A 23,774-nucleotide genomic window follows, 5' to 3' on the forward strand; every position below is an offset into this window, starting at 1 on the left:
GAATACTATAGTTCAATGTGTTGTGCTTCAGACTTAAACAACAGTTTATGTGTATGCCATACTTCAGTGAGAGTGTGAATACTATAGTTCAATGTGTTGTGCTTCAGACTTAAACAACAGTTTATGCATGTGTTCTATTTCAGTGAGAGTGTGAATACTATAGTTCAATGTGTTGTGCTTCAGACTTAAACAACAGTTTATGCATGTGTTCTATTTCAGTGAGAGTGTGAATACTATAGTTCAATGTGTTGTGCTTCAGACTTAAACAACAGTTTATGTGTATGCCATACTTCAGTGAGAGTGTGAATACTATAGTTCAATGTGTTGTGCTTCAGACTTAAACAACAGTTTATGCATGTGTTCTATTTCAGTGAGAGTGTGAATACTATAGTTCAATGTGTTGTGCTTCAGACTTAAACAACAGTTTATGCATGTGTTCTATTTCAGTGAGAGTGTGAATACTATAGGTCAATGTGTTGTGCTTCAGACTTAAACAACAGTTTATGCATGTGTTCTATTTCAGTGAGAGTGTGAATACTATAGTTCAATGTGTTGTGCTTCAGACTTAAACAACAGTTTATGCATGTGTTCTACTTCAGTGAGAGTGTGAGCATTACAGTTCAGTGATTTGTGCTTCAGTCTTAAACAACAGTGTATGTGTGTGTGATACTTCTTTGAGTGTGTGCGCATTATTTTTAAGTGTGTTGTGCTTCCCTGTTAAACACCAGTGTATGGGTGTGTGGTACTTCAGTGAATGTGTGAGCATTATTGTTAAATGTGTTGTGTTTCCGTATTAAACAGCAATTTATGTACGTGTCATATTTCAGTGAAAGTGTGAGCGTTACTTCAGTGTGTGAACACTATATAGTAGTGTGTGTTGTGTTTCATTCTCAAACAACAACTTCTGTGTGTGTGATACCTCAGTGAGTTTGTGAACGCTATAGTTCAGTGTGTTGTGCTTCAGTCTTAAACAACAATTTATATGTGTGTTATACTTCAGTGAGAGTGTGAGCGTTATATATAGTTCAGTGTGTTGGGCTTCCCTGTTGAAAACACCAGTGTATGTGTGTGCTACTTCGGTGAGTGTGTGAGCATTATTGTTAAATGTGTTGTGAATTCCCTGTTAAACAGCAATTTATGTGTGTGTCATGCTTCAGTGAAAGTGTGAGCGTAATAGTTAAGTGTGTTGAGCTTCTGTCTTAAACGACAGTGTATGTGTGTGTTACTTCAGTGTGTGAACATGAACACTATAGTAGTGTGTCTTGTGTTTCATTCTCAAACAACAACTTATGTGTGTGTGATACCTCAGTGAGTTTGTGAACGCTATAGTTCAGTGTGTTGTGCTTCCGTGTTAAACAACAATTTATGTGTGATTTTATTTTAGTGAGAGAGTGGGCGTTATGGGTCAATGTGTTCTCAATGTGTGAGCAATATTAAGTTGTTTGCTTATGATCACGAATTGAAGCTATATAGGATTATCTCCTGTCTACTAGATATATGTTCATCTTTATAATATGACTGTATATTTGTATGCACAAATTGATTGCCTATCTGAAAAATATACCTCCTAATGGCAGGGAGAAACATGTACGTCTACATATGATATGTATACGACATATACGACTATATGATATGTATCCATGGTTGGATGATTTCACACAACCTCTATGAAAACATATACCTTTCATTTTCATTAAGTTATAATAGGGAGGGAAAATATATCCATTCCGTATGTTAATATATGGCGGTACTGGGTAACGACTGGGTAAACTAAGATTCCTGTTTGTAAACTATACCTTTCGACAGAAAGAAATAACTCGTACATGTTAGACTGTGAGGGTGGAAAAATGTGACCCGTGAATGTTCGGGGTAGAACAGGCCTTCAGCAACCCGGGCTTGCCATAAAAGGCGATTATGCTTGTCGTAAGAGGTGACTAACGAGATCGGGTGATCAGGCTCGCTGACTTGTCATCGGTTCCCAATTGCGCACGTCATCGATTCCCAATTTCGCAGATCGATGCTCATTCTGTTGATCACTGGATTGTCTGGTCCAGACTCGATTATTTACAGACCGCCGCCATGTAGCTGGAATATTGTCGAGTGCGGCGTAAAACTAAACTCACTCACTCACTGAAATAATGAATAACAATGTACCTCGGTTAGTTAAACGCATAAGGGCTTGTTACGCAAACGCCAAAACTAGTGTCAAGGTATATATTGTCATTGTCGGTGTCTAATCAAACATAAATGTGCTAAGACCACGGCAGTGAAAACGTATATTTTAAAAACTACTCTGAAGGTATACATTGTTATTGTCTAATCACTGCATGTTGTGTCAAGACCCCGGTAGTGAAAGCATATCAATGTTGCCCTTGTCCAATCACTATACATAGTGCTAAGCATAGGCGGATCCAGAGGGGTTGCAGGGGTGCGCACCACAACCCCATCCCCGTCCTGAACTTTTGTCATAAGACCATTGAAACTGAGCAAGCACGCATGCACGCACGACGCACACACACACACGCACACACACACACCTTTCTCTAAAAGCTGTATCCGCTCCTGCTAAGTCCGCAGCAGTGAAAACATATATTTTAGAAACTAGCATCAAGACACATATTGTCTTTGTCGGTGTCCCAATGTCAATATTCCCTGATGCCAGTTTCAGCGGTACAAGCCCAGAGGTGGCTAAACGTGCAAGAACAATAATGCAGGTCATATCCGAGTACGTGACAGCCGTAAGGATGGTATGTGCTTGGCGAAACTGAGGCTACTGTTGCAGTCGAACATCGATCAGCCGACACTTGCACGACCAAGCAATGCAGCCCTCAAAGGACGGAGCACAATTGATGTGTTTATCATGACAATCAGTTTTGTAAATTCTGTTCCTATTTCAGTTTTTATTTGAATCACTAATATTCCAGTCTTACGTGTGAAAATTCGATAAACATCAGGTTCAATTCATACTTGAATATCCAAACATCCATAATCCCCCAGATTGTCACATTCACGACTGGTCAAGTTTAAATCAGTATTTTACAGACGCATCATTCGTTCAGTCTCCCGTTTCACATCGGTCGCTTTCACCTTGTGAATGCCACTTCACCTCATAAAAGTCATAAAAATAATTGTTTTTACTGATTTAAACAGGTTATTTGGAATGGGGCTAACACAGAACGATCTTACGACACCACATTAGTAATATGCTACACAGGGGGACACTGTATCGGAGTGACACACCTGATCCAAATGAAACCGAACGTTGTATTATCTTACATATTTCGAAAGCTAAAGCATTGTTATCAATGGTCATATTCCATGAGATATTGTTTAACCAACATGTGTGAAAACCGACAGTTAGTCCTTTAAATAACCTACCTTGCATCATTGTAGTGTTCAATTAATAACGGTGTGTTTGAAGCATCACGTACATTGTACCGTTTAATAAAAAATGTACACAACTCAATGAAGAAAATCCCTTGAATAATATTTCCACGGTGACAGACAACAGAAACACACACGTGTGCACGTTTGTTGGTAAGTATTCCACTGAATCTCACTTTGGTGGTGCAATACTTTCGGGCATTCGAACATGTCAGGGCAAATCAGATGTGAAAATACTCGTTCATAATATTAACGAGTGATGTCACATGCAAGTAATCTCATTGGTCAAATGACCCGATTTTTAAAATTTCATTGGTCAGTATTTTTAGAATCTATTTTTAGAAGTTGACGACACGCGGGGATTTCCTGTATGGGTATATAAACAACCTTGCATCAGAAACCTGCAACACACTCCGTACCGAACAAACGAGCGAGATCATATCTGTGCAGTTTGTGTTACAACAGAATATTATATGAGCGGAAGATAGCGAAAACATCAAACATGGGAAGAAAAAGCAGATCTAACCGAATGCGAAATTCTCAGAATTTCACTCAAACATGTGCCCGTAAGGCCGCCGAGAACCGGAGTTTTTTCATCCGGACCAGGACACGAGAGGAAGAGGGAAACCGTCTTCCTCGGTTACAGGACCAATATTTCACCCTGTAACTTGTACGTCGGGGAGAATTTCATAGTTCATCAGCTACAGTGGCTCAGAATTCACAAGCTCATCAATGACGTCGAGTCTGGTGGAATAGCGAAGTGCGATTTCATTCCAACGCGAGGTATTAACCGAATGTCTCTCACGGAGGGCGCCGAGCGTATACGAGATGTGCCGAATGCGGGAGGGAACTCCGTCCTGTCAGAAGTCCTTTCATTCGAACTGATGAACAAGTGCTTTGCGGCTAAACTCTTGAAGGTAAATACCAGACAGATTAGATATTTCACCACGCACGAAAATATAATCGATTCAACTGTACATTAAACAAATGTTTCACTTTTTCTATTTTTTTTCGTGAAGCCCATCCTTCTGGTAATCCGAGACGCCTATATGACGAACTTTTGATATCTCGAGTGATAGTTTACTCACACGCATCAATCAAGAGTGTTGACAGATTCATTATGATAACATTGTATTTATATGTCAAGGTTCAATATCATGGTTTAAAGTACTGCTTTTGTGATAGCTGATGTTGTTCTAAGCAATATAAGTTATATCACAGATGCTTAGTTGTTGACATGGTTGTTAACTTAACGAAGCCAGGACTAACCAGTGGTTGATAGCTCGAGCAGCGACCTCTACCCGTGTGATTCGTGCACCTTCAATGGCTCATGATTGTTGTGTCTTTTTCAGACTGAGATGGAGGTATCGTACTTTCCCACCGGGGGATCGATCACGGACTACATGTGCGAGGTGTTCGGTCAGCGACTCGGAGTTTCTGTCACCCGTGCCATGAAATACAAGGGAGACTACTGCGAGGAGGACGCCTTACACTTACTGTGCAAAAAATTAAAAGGTAAGAAAACCACATAGAAATAATTTCTTGTTTTCATATGGTATCACTGATGTACAAACCGCGAAAGAACTAAAGCCAATGAAACATTAATGTTCATTAGAAGTAATCTAAGGGGTAACCCAATGGTGAAAGTATTCGCTCGCCACGCGGAATCCCCGGGTTCGATTCCTCCGTGATATTGATGGAATATCGCTAAAAGAGTAAAACTGAACTCACCCACACTCACTTAAACGCCATGATGAACCACTACTTGATACTGAATAACACAGAGTATAAGTCACCATTACATATCCCAATGCCGTTTCAATGAACAAATTGTTTGGTTTCATAAGATATTGAAGCGAGCTATGTGCATTTAGGTAGGATCACGTATGGGTATGGGTATATTATGAACAAAGCGAGATTGGTCATTAAACCAACATTTTACATTTTTATCTATGGTTTCAGGGATAGTGCAGTCTAGCCGAAACACGTTAGAAAACTGGAAGAAGCAGATCCTGCACGTGTGGGCGACCGACAAGCATGTGGCCAGGATCATTGAGAACGCGTATGAGCAGGTTCCTGAGGACCTGAGGGGAAACACCATGGTCCTTGTCACCACGGCAACGGAGTCAAAGTTCATCTTCCTCAACGCCACATGAGGAACTAACAAAGTCGCCTGCAGCACCCCCAGGACATCATCAGGCAAGCAGCATGCGTGGAACACATCAGAGCCTTTGGGCCCAGAATACTGGGAAATGTCGGCAGTGTTCGCCTGCAAGCAGTGCATGGTGGACAGCCCAGAACCAATCAGAAAAGTCACCTCCAATGCAGTACCATCTTTTCACGGACTGACCTCGATGGAAAGGGCTGACACATGTTTACATGATCAATATATGAGTCAGAAGAAATTTGAGCTACTGTAGCATCTATCACAATCAATCACCATAAATCATCACCACCACCAAAATCATCATCACCATCATCATCATCATCATCGTCGTCGTCGTCGTCTGGGTCCCCCACTCTTATAGTGATTATCTGCATACAAGTAACCTTTCTGGTTCGCCATATATATATTGTTATATCGTGGTGCAGATCCTACTGAGCATCATCTCAATAGCGTATGTGAATGAACACCTTTGTTTACTTTAATGTAAATTATCATTTTGCAAATTGCTTAGGAATATCATATTGTGACGCACAGAAGGATCGATGCGCAATACACTCTATAAATGTCAACATAATAAATAATAAAACCAATTAAATCATTAAGAAACATTTAAAAAAACATATAGCACCATACCTTTAAATGTTGGTGTTCTGCGCAAAGTAGATCAGTTCAGTATCTCACGTGCCTAAAAGTAAGGATCTGTCACTAAGTGAATGACGATATAAATGGTCAGCGGATTCCGTCAGTTTCCCCGGCTGTGAATACGGACACATACATGGTGGGAAACAGTAGTGTAGACCATGACACTCCCTTGTACACAATACCCAAGTAAGTATTATACATCCCCTGTTGCAGCGTGTCTGTGTGATGTGTGCAACAGGGTGAATATGTTTTCATTATTGATGCAATGTATGGCAGTCCCCTATTGAAGGACTCCCTTATTGCATTGCTGTTATGGCCATCATGCGAGTGTACGTCATTGTCATGTCATGAATGTTTGTCTCGTTTATTGTTGTACATTGTCAGTTTTATGTTTTATTTTATACTTTTATAATAAATTTTAAAAAATGGAGTCGTTAGAGTTTCCCTTTTGGAAAGCACTTGCAATAAACCACACCTGTGGTGCATGAACACATTCTGGATTTTTGGGGGTAAGGGTACGTGTAAAACATGGTGTTTGGTGGAAACCAACAAGGGATGATACGTGTGAAAGTACCTGTTTTAATTAATGAAACACACATCAATATCAGGAACCATTTTCGCTACATCTTCGATTTCAAATAAAACCTACCATTTTCATCTGTTTTACAAGTCAATAATTTGATGTGGCATTTCAATCTATTTTAATCAGACGCATCAGACTATCTTAAAATGACGTTACACTGATTAGTCCACAATCCCAGTTAATATGCATGGAGACGCTAAAGGTATGACGATGGTAGTGGAGTGCAGTATAGTACTTTTGTTATCACACTCGGCAAGGGGAAGACTTGTTCTATTGATACATTTAATACAGGAATTATTGCATAATCAAGTCCTTATGCAAGTCTTCAGAGAGCCATATGTGTGGTAGTGAGTGAGTGAGTTTAGATTTATGCCGCTGTTTTAGTAGCATTCCAGAAATGCTATTATGGGAGGTTCAAGTAAACAATTCGCACATTGTACATAATTATGTAGGGAATCGAACGTGCGAGCACCTTAACCACTTGGCTAACCCCACCTCGCTAGCAAAGTGGTGATACCAACACACTGTAACATGTTCACGAATCAATAGAATGCAGTGAAACGAAGAAGTAAGTTTTCAACTACTATGACAAAGGAAACACTGGCGTTATGTTTATATTTGATGACTTCGCTGCACTTGAAAGTTACAAAAAATACCAGAGATAACATAAATATCGTTTCTACAGCACCAGCACGTGAGTGTAAATGACCTTTGTCATTGTATGCAAATACCCAATGTTGTGACAGCGTGGCCAATACGTAGGTAATCCAAACCATCGCTGACTAACACAAAGGCACTTGACTACCTTTGGAACAGTTATAGTGGCAGGACAAACGACAGTGTCTGTCCAATCACAGACTTATGCCTATTACCATATCAGCTCATACTAGATGAGCGACGATCCTTGCAACCTGCTGAAAATCCCAACTGCGTTTAATAAATGTCAGCTACTATGATGCGATTATGTAACTCAGTATTGACAACATTAAGTAAATTTATTTTCTCCCTAGGTCTAGGGTTTGTAAAGTTTAAAAAAACAAATGAATGCCAGTGTTAGCATTGGTCCGCGGTCTTGGGAATGGGAGGCGTTAATAGTGGTGTGCTGATCAAAGGATAGATTACCTGACCCTTGTTCAAGTTTAACTCCTTCCTCGCTTGTTTCACTTCAACGAGGGATACGAATGAAATAAGAATTATATTCAAAGTAAAAACTCAAGTACTTTTTAAGAACCCTCATAGAAAGAGTTTGGTTTTGTATCCAGCAATACGTACATACATCGACTAGCCAACCTGCACTAGATTCAAACCATCAACAGGCACAGTATTCAGCAAAATAGACCAATGAGCAATAAAGTACATTGTTTGTGGTTTGTAGGAGTTCGTCAAAGACCCGGGTGGTCCTTGCGTTACTGAAAATACATCTGTTTACAAACCGACTTTCAAGTCCATCGATAACTGTCAAGATATTTGTCTGGGAGCAAGCAAGAGACAAATCTTGGCCATCAATACAAGGTTGATAAACCAATGCATGCTTTTCTGTTTGCATGGTAATCAAATGTAACAAAAATACCACTTTCGCCATTGTTTTGTTCAGAAAATTAGCCATTACAGTTCATCGCAAAATCATATCGATATTATATATAATTTTGTCTCCTGTACAAATTTCACCCAAATCAATAAATATTCCATCAATCAATCAACAAAAAACTGAACCGTTAGAACGAATGAAACGTTACCTGGAGTCCAAGTGTAAACGTTGTTGTGAAGACGTCCTACTGCCTCAGCTCGTCAGCCGGCTCGTGTGTATGTATGTGTGTTTGGTGCTGTAGCCCAAGGGTAATTGGTAATTGGATCTCTCGAGTGACATCGTTGATGCCATGTGGTGCGTAGGTGATCTCACCTAGAAACTAGCCGCCAATAGCTACAGGACCGGCTGTAACAGATGGATGGTGCCAGTAGCATCAGCACCCACGTTCCATGCTATCACTATATGCAAATGAGCAGCTTCATCCATAAAGGTCGACACTCGCAAACACGGATATCAGCTTTCGTAAACAGGTTGTTTATCTGACGTATAAACAACCCAGGTTGAAAAAATTAGCTGCTGCTCAGTCTGTGGAGAAACGTGGCTAATGAATATGTTTTTAAACCAACAAACCGACCCCACGTGTAGTGGACTAAAGGTTTGTCCGGAGAACGCAGTGTTGGTTAGGAGTATGTTCCGCCTGCATACAGAGTTCAAACACATGAATTTGGGGTTTGAGTTGTGAATTGCACACAAGGCCAATCTGAAAGGAAATTAATAAAATTGCATGGTAACGTGTATAGGATGTACATAAAGGACGTAGGATGATAGCTTGAAATGATGTAATTCTCATACATTTAATAGCCCAGGGAACAATGGGTTCGAACCTGCGATCCGAGCTAGCTTGGACAGAGAGTGGTGACACCATAGGGAGTCTCCTTGATGGTTAGTGAACACGCTGGTTAATGAAATGAGTGAGTGAGTTTGGGTTTACGCCGCTTTTACCAATAGTCCAGCGATATCACGGCGGGGGACACCAGAAAATGGGCCTCACACATTGTACCCATGTGGGGAATCTAACCCAGGTCTTCGGCGTGACGAGCGAACGTTTTAACCACTAGGCTACCCCACCGTCCCTGGTTAGTGAAATGCTCACTGTAATCTGTCTCACATTTCTTGAAGGCCAGACATCCATCCATCCATGCATGCATGCATGCACGCACGCACGCACGCACACACACACACACACACACACTTACATACATAAGCCGTCCACACATACACATACACACGCACGCACACACACACACATCCACCAATGTATGCACGTGCAAACACACACATCCATCCATCCACCCATACAGACAGACAGACAGACAGACACACGGGCATATAAATGGGAATTACTTCAAGTGTCCGAATGGATTTTGCACGACTCTGTACATCGCATGTACAATTTCAATGGCATGGCGTCATGTTTCAGTATGAAAAGAACAGGAGGACGTTTTCAGAGGGAATCTCTGGAAATTCAAACTTGGTCCATTTTACTCATCTAGCGTCTACGATATATATGGTTCTGAACAATAAACACAAACGACATGTTTGATGTTGGGGTCAGTATATCGAAACGAAATGTGACCCGTGGAATCCACATCGTTCGATCACTGTCTTTAACACCAAACACATTATACGTATGTGTGAAATTTATCGATTAGTAATACACACCATATATTTGTCGATTAGTAATACGCATCATATGTGTTTGTTTTAATAAAATTAATGAATACCTGACCCTGTTAGAATATAAGATACAACACTTATCGATTAACACCTGGATATGAGCCAGTACCTGTCGACCCATATATTATACCTTATGGTGAGTATCAGTTTTATCTGATGTTTCACACTGACGTGTGGAGAAAACACGATGATGCGGGCCTCTGATGTTTAACACTTCTACTGAAATGAGGATTGCATCGGTCAAAACATAGATGCGTGATTGTTTCTGTTCTAACACATGAGGATAAAGTTGGTTGATTGTTTTCTAAAATGAACACTATTTAAGCTACACGATCTGTAAAAAGTACAATGACCTGTAAAAAGTACAGTGTAAAAAGAACAATGATCTGTAAATAGTACAATGATCTGTAAATAGTGAAACCTGGGCCCGACAATCGACTTGTTGACATAAAAACATTCACACAGCTGGCATACTGTGACATAATTATTAACCGATTCGCTCAACCTAACAAACTGAAACAAACAAATATATTTAGTCACCCCCAAGACCGTTTATGGCTTTTTGTGACTTACAAATATTCTTACCAGAATTGTTTGTTGTTTAACGTCACAGTAAGGAATATCTCAACTACACTGCGGTGGTCTGTAAATAACCGAGTCTGGACCAGACAATCCAGTGATCAACATCATGAGCATCGATCTACACAAGTGGGCTTCACTGACACATGTCAACCAAGTTAGCGAGCCTGACCACCCGGCCCCGTTGGCAGCCTTTTATGACAGGCATGGACTGCTGAAGACCCGGATCGTGATGTGTGTTCTTTCTAGGAATCAACACGGATTTTGAAATAAAGGATTTATGGCGACTAAATAAATAATAGTAATACATAATTCCTATATCCGCATGTGACCCGTGTTTACAATAAATTAGAATTTGCATACACTGAAACCTCGGTAATTCTATCAGGATAGTAATTTAAGTTATCCGAGCATACGGATTAAGTCGATATTTCACATATATTTCCTACGGATATGGAGAAATATACATGTAAAAATATATGATACAAGTGTAGTACAGCAGTACTAGTATAGGCAATAAGAGGAGTAGCAGTTGTAGTTAACTGTAGAGGTAGTAGTTGTCGTTGGTCAACGGCAGTAGTAGTGAGTATAAAAGGCCAGAACTTGGATGAAAATTGCGCACCAAACAAACCACAGGTCCTGCGTGAGTTGTTTCCCTTTGGAAATGCGAGCGTCTGCTCTACTTCCGGGTGCGCGCGACAGATAAACATGGCGAGAAATGAGTTGGCAGACAAGAATATTATTGGTGAAGATTTCATCCGTAAATCATTAAGTTCTTAAGACAAGGTAAGCATGGCATGATAGTATATTACTAAGAGTGGGATGAGATGGGACTGAACAAGCAATGGTCGTGTAACGATTTAAGTTGTGGATTCAGGAACTGTAGCTGCCTTTATAAATGCAATTTGACTTCTCGAAATTCTCCTCTGTTATACCTTTGCTGTTATCTATCCCAGAGGCTGGTTAGGTCATATGCAAATGCATTTCTTCATTCTTCATATAAATAGGTGCATGCGCAGTATTTGAGCTGACAATATCACCAAAAGAGATAAACCGTTCGTCGATAGCAATGTCATATAAATACCGTTTTTATATGAAATCCTATTATCTCTTTGATTATCATGCTTGTCATATTTATTTGTATATTATTTTCGATTTTGTAACAGCATTATTATTTCTTCAATGAAATCAGTTAACAATTTTGGTTTATATACTTTTCATCATAACTTATGATGAATTCAAATGCGTTTCAAAATATACTGAAATATGACTTTGAACATGTTGAAAAGTGTGTTTTATTATATGTGTTTCACAAGTCTTCATGATCTTAGATCAGTCAGAATCATTTTTGGCAATATCAAATATTAAAAATTATGAGCCTGAATTGTTAAAATTAATACAAGAAATTGGAAAATTGATTTGAAGTCATTTACAGCTTTTTTTTTTAACTTCAGATGATGATTTGGAAGGGAGAAAGCTACTGAAGAAACAACATCATCATGTTCAAAATAGAGTCATATATTGCACCCTTGTTGATGGGGTATGTGGACAAGTATGTCAAACTCAGCCAGGAGGATTTCCAGGTTAGTTTGTGGGGAGGAGATGTTGTTCTCAACAATCTTGACCTCCGACTAGACGTCCTTCAAGATGTCTTACAACTGCCTGTCATGTTCAAGAGTGGACACATACATGAACTGAGAATACATGTTCCTTGGACGAAGCTTGGATCCGAGCCAGTTGTCATAACAGTCAACACAATAGAGTGTATTCTCAAGGTCAGGGATACTGCATATGGGGACTCCAGCAGTACCAAGTCAGGAGAATCTCAAAGGAAGGCATCACAGCAGGCTCGAGCAAGAATAAAACCCAAACGTCCGGACCCGACAGACGAACTACCACCTGGTTACCTCCAAAGCTTGATGAATAGGATAGTAAACAATGTAAATATAATCATGAATAATCTTATAATCAAGTTTGTGGAGGATGACATTGTACTATCAGTAAATGTCAAATCTGCTGAATGTTACGGAGCTGACATGAACTGGGACAGAGCATTCGTTGACCTCACTGTGTCTGATCTTGTTCTGCGAAAAGTGATTAACTTTTGTGATTTGACAGTATGTCTGGATAAAACAAATACCAGTGGACGTATTGAGACATACCAGGAACCAATCTTATATCGCTGTTCTGTCTCATGCCGACTCCATATGACTTATGACGGTATTAATGCCAAGCTGCCAAGGGTGACAAGATTCAATCTGAGCTGTGAGAAGCTGAACCTTTCCATCTCTGACACCCAGCTGCCCATGTTCCTGAGGCTGCTGGAGCTGTGTATAGCACTGTATTATGGCACAGTGGACTTTGATGTGGAGAAGGATGAGCAGGAAAAGGAACCAGACCAGCAGGAGGTAGCCAGGAGCAGTCCCAGCAACACAGGTATGTAGAGTCAGCAGTATTTCAGCAATACCATGTTGGTCTGTAAATGATTATGTAGACAAGATACTGTATTGATTAATACTACTGTCACTTGCAGACATGATAAATGTCAATGATGATGATGAGGAGGAGGAGGAGGAGGAGGAGGAGGAGGAGGACAATGACGATGACAATGTTGATAATGCTGATAGCAATGATGATGCTGCTGCTGACAACAGTGACAACAATGATGGTGATGATGATGACGACAGTGATGATGTGATAATGATGATAACAATGAGGATGTTGATGATGATGTTTGTCTGATACAGAAACAACCCCTGAGACTGAAGAAAGTCAATCGGAGACAGATGATGGGTGGATGAACTGGGCGTGGTCCTTTGTGCCTCAGATACTCCCCACAGATGAAGAGCAGGAATATGATGAGAACAGACCCAGGGAGAAGCCCTCTCCCCCGCTGTTGTCAATAGGATTCTACGTACATCAGGCCTCCGTCACATTTAAGGTATGCAGGTAGTCTGTGGTACAGGAAACTATGATGTTAATGAATGCGCTGAATATGAACTGATGTATATGATGAATTGTGCTTTTTCCTATCCACTTGCCACATTGAACTCCATTTTTGACTTTAGTGGTCCTTTTGAGTTGGTTGTATAACCATAGTTTTGTGTATTGGGGACAGTATTGAGGGAAAACAGCAATGTTTTCACATATATCTTACCTTGCTCATTTCAGTTAAGATGTCATTTTCAGTGGCTCACCATTACAAACTTCCCATTGCAGATATTATTTTTCATGTCATCAAAACATAAAAAAACCCGACAACAGTGTATGTGATAAATCATAAATAAATGAAAATGAAATAATATTTCCATGCAAACATTGTGTTTACTTTTGAAGAGAAATAGGGACCAAATTTTGTTACTGTTTTGTGTGTAATACATGCCAAAACATGATGCAGTGTATGCAAATATAGCACTTTTACAGATTCGTCTCAACTCTCATAATGATTAGTAATGTAAACTTGCAGATTTGATCACAATTCCAGACTTCCTGTAACATCATACTGATTATGCTGACACAGGCATTTAAGAGATGTCTCTAAAACTGAAATTGTGTTCAGTTTGTTGTATCATGATCACAGGCTGCATCTAAATAACAATGCCTTGCAGTTAACGGAGAAGGTCAAGGAGTCTTCCAGCCAGTACGCCTCCACAGGGAGAATCAACTACCATCCCTTCCTGTACCTGGACTCCGAGGGCCTCTCTTCTGATATTCTTATGCATGGGATGACCTTCTTTGATGCACAGTGTGGTGTTACTACACTGCGTGTGTCTTCTACGGGCATGTGCATCTGTGGGGCCAAGGATGCAGGTGATCCGAGGGTATGTAGTACACTGCATTGTTATAGCTGCAACAGCTGCAAGAGCTGGTCTTGGTTAATATTTACCTTGAAGGTGGAGTCATGATAAGTTGACAATCTTCAGTTACTCATGCATCTTGTAATAGCTGAATTAAACGGACATCAGGAAGTAAAGTTTTGTCAGTGAGTATGGTTTTCCGACATGTTCAGCAGTGTTCCAGCAATGTCATGGAGAGGGACTCATACTATGTGACTCATCTGCTAGTTAGTCTGAAACTTGAATATTTCCAGGTTAATGAGAAAACGAATTTTGAAATATGAGTTAAACATGTAATTAGCTTGGTGTAGGGGATTATTCCATCTGATTTGGTCTGTGTAAATACATGCTACGAATTTATGATTATGATTCCACAAGTTTCATCTTGATTTAATGTAATTTAAGGTCCACATTGTGTCCTCTTTGTTTGAACACAAACAACTTAAAGGTGACAAGTAAATGTCATCATAACAGACACAATGGTGTATGTGTCCATTCAGAATTTTCAAGATGCCAGTCAGGAAGCATAACTGTGTCCTTACTTTCTTTTATGCAGGGGATGCCATATGGCTGGAATATTGCTGAGTGTGGCATATACGTTTATAACTACACTCGCTCACTCATTCACTCACTCTCTCACTCACATTTTCTTTCTCTCTCTCTCTCACTCTCTCACTCACTCACTCCTTTTCTTCCAGAGCATGGTGCTGCTGCAGGCCGGAGAGTCCCTGAACAACAAGACTGTTGTGAACTACATCAGTCAGTCCCTGTTTGACCCCAAGTCGGCTGAGAATCAGGGTCAGGCTGCGGAGTTTGTCTGCGATGGGGAGAAACACATGGAGCGATACACAGAACAGTTTGGTCTGCAGAAGTATGGAGCATTCTGGTTTGACTATCTGTACTTCATGACAGACACTGAACCCAAGCACTGTAAGTTGATCTGCATAATTTTATGGTTGCCATAGTTAAAGTGAGGAAAGATTGCATCATTGGATAGATTTAATTATGACATTTGTAGGCAGATGTACATTTTGTCACACAAATCTCACATTAGGGGAGAGAGGAACAAATAGTATGAGTCAGGATAATTTTAATAATAATATTTTTACTCTAAAGATTACTAGTCCGTCTAGTGATCTTTCATAATCTTTGTTACACTCTCCTTGTTTGACTTAATGTCACAGTCTGATGTTTTATTCAAAGCAGCAGGAAGTAAGTCATCTGTGACAGAGGATGGGAATGAGGCTCTGTTCTTCCATGAGACATCCATCATGAAGATTCTGATTGGTCCATGTCACCTGAATGTCAGCTCGACCTTGTACCACCGAGTGGAGAAGTTCCTGTACTGCGCTTGGGATCATCAGTATCAGCCCTACACATCGTCCAAATCCTGTAAGTACTGTGGTCTCCATAGGACTAGAAGTCTCTTTAGGACTAGAAGCCTCTTCAGGACTAGAAGTCTCTTTAGGACTAGAGGCCTCTTAAGGACTTGACCCGTCTTTCACTAAGTGATCCTTGTTATGTGACAGTTTATGTAAGAGGATAGGAAAAGTTTTTTCTTCGGGACCCGTGAAGGTCCCAGGGTAGAATAGGCCTTCAGCAACCCATGCTTGCCATAAAGGGCGACTCAGCTTGTCGTAAGAGGCGACTAACGGGATCGGGTGGTCAGGCTCGCTGACTTGGTTGACACATGTCATCAGTTCCCAATTGCGCAGATCGATGCTCATGTTGCTGATCACTGGATTGTCTGGTCCAGACTCGATTATTTACAGACCGCCACCATATAGCTGTAATATTGCTGAGTGCGGCGTAAAACTAAAATGACTCACTCACTTTTTTCTTCGGGGCAGAATTATTTGTGAGTGAGTGAGTGAGTGAGTGAGTGAGTGAGTGAGTGAGTGAGTGAGTGAGTGAGTGAGTGAGTGAGTGAGAGTAATATTCCAGCTATATGGCGACGGTCTGTAAATAACTGAGTCTGGACCAGATAAGCCAGTGATCAATAACATGAGCATTGGTTGACGAAATTGGGATACAATGACATGTCGATTGTATGTACATACGGTGTGTTTGTATTGCAGTCTTGTATGCTGATGATTATATCAACTGCTGGTTTCTGGACCAGATTTGATTATCAGCAGGTTGCCAAGATGTTGTTGAGACAAGTATGTAGGGGTTATAGGGATACAGCAGTTCCACGACATGTACAACTAAGGCTTGTTGTAAGTGACAAATGAATCAAGTGGACAGGCTAGGTGACTTAATTAATGGAACATTATGTAACCCCATCGCTTGGGATGTTGCTCATAACATCAACCATTGGTTTGTCTGGCCTGTAGTTGTTTAGTTACTGCCTTAAATAAACAGAATATTGCTAAGTGTTACATTATCATGATTTTTATGACAAATAAGTAAAATACAAGTTGAGAGACTTGTTGTTGAGCATATAAAACACTTGTTCTAGTTTCATACCTTAGCAGAATATGACATAAAGTCTTTGTTGCCATTGTCATATTTATGTGAAGCTAACAAATTTTTATTACTTTAATCATGGATTAATATGTTTTGAAATTAGGAAAATTCAAAAAGTATGTTGGAGTTTCCACATAGTTCCATGTAATGATTGCTATAACGTTCTGTATCCCTGAACCATTCTGAAATGAATGCTTGCTCTCGATATCAATGTATTTCTGATATGATCCACAACCATTTAAGTCTGTATGTTGGTATTTCCATCATATAAGGCTATTTTGCAGACACAGCCATGAGTTGTCTCTTTTGTTTTTCTTCCACATGGTTACAGATATTTGAAACCTAATTATGGTGTCCCTTTGATTGCTGTAATATTGCTGTAATATTGCCCACAACACTCCTGTTTCAGTGATGACAGATGACGATCGCCCTGAAGCGACGGAGGAACAGATCAAAGCAATGGAGGACTTCATACCCACTCGCACCATGCATGTGATATTGATACAGCCGTCCATCACGTTGCTGGCAGCTGAGCATGCTCAGTGCGATGTTTCCAGGAAGAGCTATCGTCCAGGACAGAAGAAGGGAAAGGTAAACATCTCTTCATATGTTGGACACTTTGATAACCTTTAACTTGCTACAGTAGCTCGGTGCTTCACTTTAGATGAGACGATGATGCATGGATGCTTGGTTCTTGAGGCAGTAAGATGTCAGCTTTTCAGAGCAAGCTTTGTTTCTTTCTCACCTTCTCTCTGATGATTTTGTCCCACCCAAACAGGACAAATAATCCTTGACAGCAACATCTTTCATTGTAGATGTCATAGGGGATTTGACCTTGTTAACAATATTACATATGTTTCAGAGTTAATCTGTCCAAAAATGTATCAGGGGTTTACACCCTGGACAGCATGCTTGCTCCAAACATTCAAAGAAGAAATGTAATGTGAGGAGTTGATCAAATAATTGTCAAAACAGTTATTGTTCATCATTTTTGTCATTTGGATGCACATTTTATTATCTTCTATATTTATTCAAATGTTCCTGTTAGTAAGATGTGAAATAAAACTCTTTGCTTTTTCATGGTGTCATTCTTGCTGGAATTGCAAGAAGTGAAAATGTGTGTTCTTCCAAATCTGACATACTCCTTGTTGATCAAGGGGAAACAATTTAGAGTCATTGAGGGGTTGGTTCCCCTTACTGAAATGCTGTGTCTCACATGTTGATAACCTTACGTATGCTAGTGCACATGGATTGAGATAAACAGTGTCCTGTAGTTTCCTGTTAGAGTAGTACAGATGTATTGATGAACTTAAAAATGTTAAATGTTATGCAAAGTGCATAAAAGCATGTATTTTGTCATATGTGTACTGTACATTCATGGAGACTTGACTATCATGCAAGGACAACAAACCAGATTCGGATCAGACCAGCAAGTTTGTCCTGCCTGGCGGTCGGATGTCAGCATCCAGATTTGACCTGGAAATCACCTCGCCCATGTACCCCCGACGTCTGGTACGGCTTGTCAGCAACATCGCAGGACCATCCAGCAACCTCCTGTACCACTGCCACTCACACACAAAGATTAAGGTCAGGGAAGTAACATGTTAGAGTGTATGCAAGTTTCATATATAGAGAGTGAAATGTCTTCATTGTGGAATTTCCTTTAAAACCTGGGGTTTGGTTTCACTCATATTTAGATAACGGAGTTGGTATTGAACTATTTTTCTTGAATCAGATGAAAAAAGTTTGCTAGGTTCTTTGTTGTGAATTTACATTCATTGGATTTAATATAAACGTGTTGAATGTCTTTGTATGTGCATTTCAGGTGTTCCAGTTACATGCAGGGCTGCTGAAGGTCGACCCCTCCGGCGCCCCCTCACACCTACTCACTCTTGTACCCCCTTGCTGTGGCTCAGTCTACTCCAAGTACCTTCTCCTTCCCAAGTACTGGTGAGTTATCAGTATTGTTACCCTCATGTCTGGTTTGGAGTAACCTGATCATATGAGTTGACCAGCGTGAATTGTGTTCGGACTCCCTGGCATGCCGTCTGGTTACGTTCGTATACAAGGACATTACTTGATGACATGATGGGATGGAATATTGACGTGTTAGCATTCCTTTTTCTGAAAAAATTATGAAATAATCATATTCAAGTGTTCGGAAAAAGAGTTTTGTTGCATTATTATACTGTAATATCAGCATTGTTTTCTGCTCATGCTCTGGACATACAGGGAGTTATTTATTGTTGAATTTTGAAACACTTAAAAACTGAATAAAATTACAAACATTCTGAAATTATGTGGAGTACCAGTACATTAAAATGAACTGATTATAGAGTGTTGAAATTAACAATGAAAGGGTCTCTGCTCATCAAAATCTGCCAAAGAACTACTTTGTGTGTTGCAGAGATGAGTGAGTGAGTGAGATGGGTTTTAGTACTTTTACACCACTTTTCGCAATATATAGTAAGATTCAGCAAAATTATGGCAGGGGACACCAGAAATGGGCTTACACACACATTGAGCCCATATAGGGAATCAAACTTGGGTCTTCGACATGATGAACAAACGCTTTAACCACTAGTCAACCCCACAGAGATTAAATAAACAGTAACTCCTTACAGTGCAGGACATTTTTAGACAGATATTGATAACACAAAGATACTTCTATGACATTGCTTTGCTGTTTCCGAAAACAGGACATAGGACAATATTTGAGCAGTGTGAATCCTGACTGTAACAGTCTATGGATGTTGAGTTCATGGTGATGATAGAATATGCTTCATAGTGAGAGGAATGTGATTGATGCTTGCACTGAACATGGTGTATGATTTATCTGGATGTTTGTCCAGGACAAACACCTACCTACCGTTGACGGAGTGGATGTTCGAGATGCCACAGCTGTCCGTCAACCTCACCAAGGCCAGCATGCTGCTGATGGTGAAGATCACATCGTCATGGTTACAGAAGGATCCTCAGCCTGGACAGTTCACAGAAGACAGTCTCCTCAATGACATGTTTCCAGAGTCAGGTAAAATACATTTCAAACAAGGCTGATTGTATTCAGGAGAAAAACATGCATTTGGTGAGTTCATGTATGAGACAGGTGTAGCATACAAGCAAGGTACTTTTTACATAAGAAACAAGCTTGGTAAAGGTAATTGAAAAAGTGGTTTGAGCATTATCTTATTATTCTATACATTTGGGACCGGTTCAGTCCTTGACAACTGATTATCTATTAACAGTGTCAAACAGCAATGTAATAATAAGGCAGCTTTAGTAATTTAACTGTTCATTTGAGATTCTTGGGATCAATTGTTAATTGTTTAATGACTTTAGATATAGAGTTTACTATTGTTGTTTGGAGGAGATACATATTTAGATCTTAGTTGTATATGGGAGATAGGTAATGTCATTCTGATGAATGTTGACAAAATCTGGAAAATGTTGATGTGTGTTCAGACCAGGAAAGGACCCCATCCCAGCCAGTCTTGGAGATGGTAGTGAGTGGCTGTGAGATGAAGTGTTGTTCCACTGCAATCGTAGATGCCTACACCGGTAGTGTCACATCAGCACAGTTCGTGCTGTACTTGAAAGGTAAACAAAGTTACTTCACTGTATGTATTACAAGATAATTGTTAACGCTAACATAAGGTTGAAGTTGAATTGCTCCCTCAGAATCTCTGTGTGTAGGATTTAAGGAGGAACTAAAACAGAGGGTGTAGTTAGACATGACAGAAACACAAGAAACAAGTTGCCTATCCACTTTTTCTACCTATGTTGGGGAAAGAACATAAAGTGAGTTTGAGATTCGGAATTGCTGGATTGCAGAGCTTGTAAATGAAGATAAATATGCTAGCCATGAGCAGGACCATGAATTTATGCCTGTGTTGAAAACTTGGTGGATTGGACAGCTGCCATTTTTCACAGCTTCCTTTGTACTTTTGTTGGGTTGAGTCCCATCCAGGATTCAAACCCACGACCTGAGAGTAAATAGAAAAATGGAAGTCGGACAACTGGTGGTCTACACCATAGACTTTATGTCCCTCTCTGATAAGTATAAATTTGAATGACACCTGTGGCCAAAAGTTAGGAATACACAATGCCTTTTATATTTGGGATTGTATTTCTTAGTAAATTATACCATGACTGATATCAAATGTATGTGATACAAGTTTTGTAGTAGTTATGATGTTTCTGGTTTGTACTTCTATCCTAGTGATGTTTGAGTGCCATGTTCAATTTCCAGATCCAGTAAGCAAGTCCAACAGAGTTGCCCCCATCTTCACAGGGCCAGCTGACACCGGGGGTCTCCATGTGAAGACCTTCTTCACGCAGCAGGTGTGTCACAAGGATGTGTTGGGGGATTGTCTCAACTTCACGGTGCAGCTGCCCAAAAAGAGGAATGTGTCAGAAGGTATGGAATGTCCCGCTTGGCACAATATTATCAGTTTGTGTTTTTGTTAATGCACATTCAGTATATGTAAATGTACTGACCCTGTAGATAAGCTGTCCCCTTTCTTCAGACTGCATTTTTTTCCTCAAATCTTTGGTCATATTTGGTGATGCAAATACCCTGTCTATTGAAGTACTGGACACTGTTCTATTTCCCTTACAAACACTTGAAGTATGTTTAGCTTCTTCATGCCATGTTTTGTTGGCTAAATACTAGTATGTTGGAATGTCATTATTCTTTGTTCACTGGTCATGAGGGGGCACAGTCTTAGGGAACATAAACAAACATCGATAGTACATCAACTCATTGCTCCCAAGGGTCCAGTGAACAATATTTTGAATTTGCAAAACATTGGTAATTTTTGTACATCATATGTGATTCAATGTTATTCGAGCTAAAGAATTACTACCACAAAGTATGGAATGAGTTCAGCATTCCCAGCAGGATACACGTAAAATGTTACTCACTTGCAAGCAGTGTACATTGAAAATATTAGAATAGTGCTCAGCCAATAAGAAAACGACATTTATGTTTGAGGTCACTGTAGTGCACTTGAAATTCTTACATTTCGTGGCTCAGATATATAATAGACTTTTTTTTCTATTCAGCTCCTGCTGTAATTTTGTTGAACATGGAGGGTTGTGTGGCATGCATGGACCCTGCCCTTCTAGACTGGCTGATGTACACTCCCAGGTCCCGCCACTCCCTGTCTGCTTCTCGACGGGAAGACAGCATCACAGTAGACCTGGCTCTGGCCCAGGCAGCATCACCACTACAAGCCAGCCTGTCTCAGGGTGTGTATGTGTAGGGAATGTCTTGATATGACATTATATATATTTCAAATAACTGCAGCTGATCCATCATAAGCACTTTCTGATAAACCTGAGTCTAAGTCTAATGCTAATGCTTATAGTGACCTAGTCTACTGTTGATGATGGTCAAGGCTAGTATTGGTAGTGGCCTAGATTAATACTGTTGATGGTGTTTAGTTAGAACTAGTAGACTTGGCTAGCACTGCTAGTTGTCTAGACTGGTACTTAAGATGGACGAAACTAGTACTGATGATGGCCTAGACTAGTACTGGTAGGTTCTTGAGAGGCATTTAGAAGTCGGTATTCTAATATACGACAAAATGTTATGGATGTCAACTTCTTCTTTATTATTTTCACAATTGTTAGTTAGTGAGTTAGTGGTCTAGGTTAATACTGATGATGGTGTTGGTTAGAACTAGTTGTGGTCTAGGCTAGTACTGTTAGTGGCCTAGATGATTAATACTGGTGATTGTGTTAGTGAGAACTAGTAGTGCTGTTGGCTAGTACTGCTAGTGGTCTAGACTAGTACTAATGATAGTTTTATCTAGTACGGGTAAAGGTCTAGATAAATACTGGTGATGTTGTTGGTTACAAGTGGTCTAGTCTATTACTGGTAGTAATCTAGAGAGGTACTGATGATGGTCTTGGTTGGTACTGATCTGAGGGATTTAGACTTAATCTGGTAATTGTCTGAAGAACTTCTATTATCTCCTCAGTTTCAGTACATTCCAGCAGCTCACTGACCAACCCAACAGGCTCACGACCTTTCACCCAGTCCCAAACACAAACGGCCTCCCAGCTTCCGTCTCCCAGGGAGACAGACGAGGTCACTGCTGGGGGAAAAGAGCCACTGAAACCCCAGGGTTTCGCAGAGAAAATGGCAGAGTTGTTCCCCTTGATCAAGATGCTCCACATTCAGGCAAGTGTTGTTTGGCTTGTATTTTCAGTAGCATGCTTTACTCAAGTCTCCTCTGGAAAGCTCTTACACTAGTTGGGGATTTATTACATGAATTGGGAAAGTTCAGATTGCAACATCTGAGTAGGACTTCATATATGTCGGAGTATTTTAATCTCTCAGACTGTTTCTTACAGGTTGAGATTAGAAGCAGCTGTATATTTCTCCCTGATGTTTCCATGGCAATGTTGGAGCCAAGCATGGATATTCCAGTCAACTTTCACTCAGCATTCCAAGATGGCAGCATCCCCAGCACTCTGGTTGTGTGTCTCCCCTCCATGGTTGTCAACAGCTCTGGTGCCAAGCCTATGTCTGTCGTGCAGGACATTCCAATCACAACTCTGGATGGCTCACTCATTGGTGGGTGGTGCTGTGCCATATATACACTTAAAAAAAAGTAGGGGAACCTGAACTTTGATGTCTGGTAGAAAGAAAACCCACCGAGGAATATTACAATGACATTCATCTTGTTTATGCAGCATCATTTCATGTTATCACTACACACATACACAATGCATGGGAAGCATACATGTTCACAACATGGGAGTCTCCTACTCGTGCATGGGGTGTCGTTATGAGTCTTGACGTTTTTCAGGCAGGTCGATAAATCACTGTGGACTGTTTCA

At 40.3% G+C, this 23,774-nt stretch overlaps 2 protein-coding genes across 2 annotated transcripts in view; both read left to right on the plus strand.

Annotated features, from left to right (window-relative positions):
* Window positions 1–3,754: 3,754 nt before the first annotated feature.
* On the plus strand, window positions 3,755–6,623 carry LOC137276768 (AAC-rich mRNA clone AAC4 protein-like). Its single transcript, XM_067808409.1, has 3 exons — window positions 3,755–4,301; window positions 4,737–4,899; window positions 5,347–6,623. Exons 1-3 carry the CDS (start codon window positions 4,179–4,181, stop codon window positions 5,538–5,540), a joined length of 480 nt encoding a protein of 159 aa, XP_067664510.1. The 5' UTR covers window positions 3,755–4,178; the 3' UTR covers window positions 5,541–6,623.
* A 4,738-nt stretch (window positions 6,624–11,361) lies between these two features.
* Window positions 11,362–23,774, plus strand: part of LOC137277883 (intermembrane lipid transfer protein VPS13B-like) — a 57,148-nt gene continuing 44,735 nt past the window's right edge. Inside the window, exons 1-15 of the mRNA XM_067809869.1 lie at window positions 11,362–11,406; window positions 12,075–13,056; window positions 13,368–13,561; window positions 14,229–14,441; window positions 15,155–15,386; window positions 15,663–15,848; window positions 17,335–17,516; window positions 18,327–18,512; window positions 18,751–18,875; window positions 19,778–19,956; window positions 20,388–20,522; window positions 21,175–21,342; window positions 21,990–22,175; window positions 22,910–23,112; window positions 23,286–23,508. Of these exons, the coding sequence (XP_067665970.1) occupies window positions 12,120–13,056; window positions 13,368–13,561; window positions 14,229–14,441; window positions 15,155–15,386; window positions 15,663–15,848; window positions 17,335–17,516; window positions 18,327–18,512; window positions 18,751–18,875; window positions 19,778–19,956; window positions 20,388–20,522; window positions 21,175–21,342; window positions 21,990–22,175; window positions 22,910–23,112; window positions 23,286–23,508 (3,349 nt within the window). The 5' untranslated portion in view covers window positions 11,362–11,406; window positions 12,075–12,119. The remainder of the gene's footprint in view (window positions 11,407–12,074; window positions 13,057–13,367; window positions 13,562–14,228; window positions 14,442–15,154; window positions 15,387–15,662; window positions 15,849–17,334; window positions 17,517–18,326; window positions 18,513–18,750; window positions 18,876–19,777; window positions 19,957–20,387; window positions 20,523–21,174; window positions 21,343–21,989; window positions 22,176–22,909; window positions 23,113–23,285; window positions 23,509–23,774) is intronic.

Source organism: Haliotis asinina, chromosome 3 (genome assembly GCF_037392515.1).
Source record: "Haliotis asinina isolate JCU_RB_2024 chromosome 3, JCU_Hal_asi_v2, whole genome shotgun sequence".
Taxonomy (NCBI): Eukaryota; Metazoa; Mollusca; class Gastropoda; order Lepetellida; family Haliotidae; genus Haliotis; species Haliotis asinina.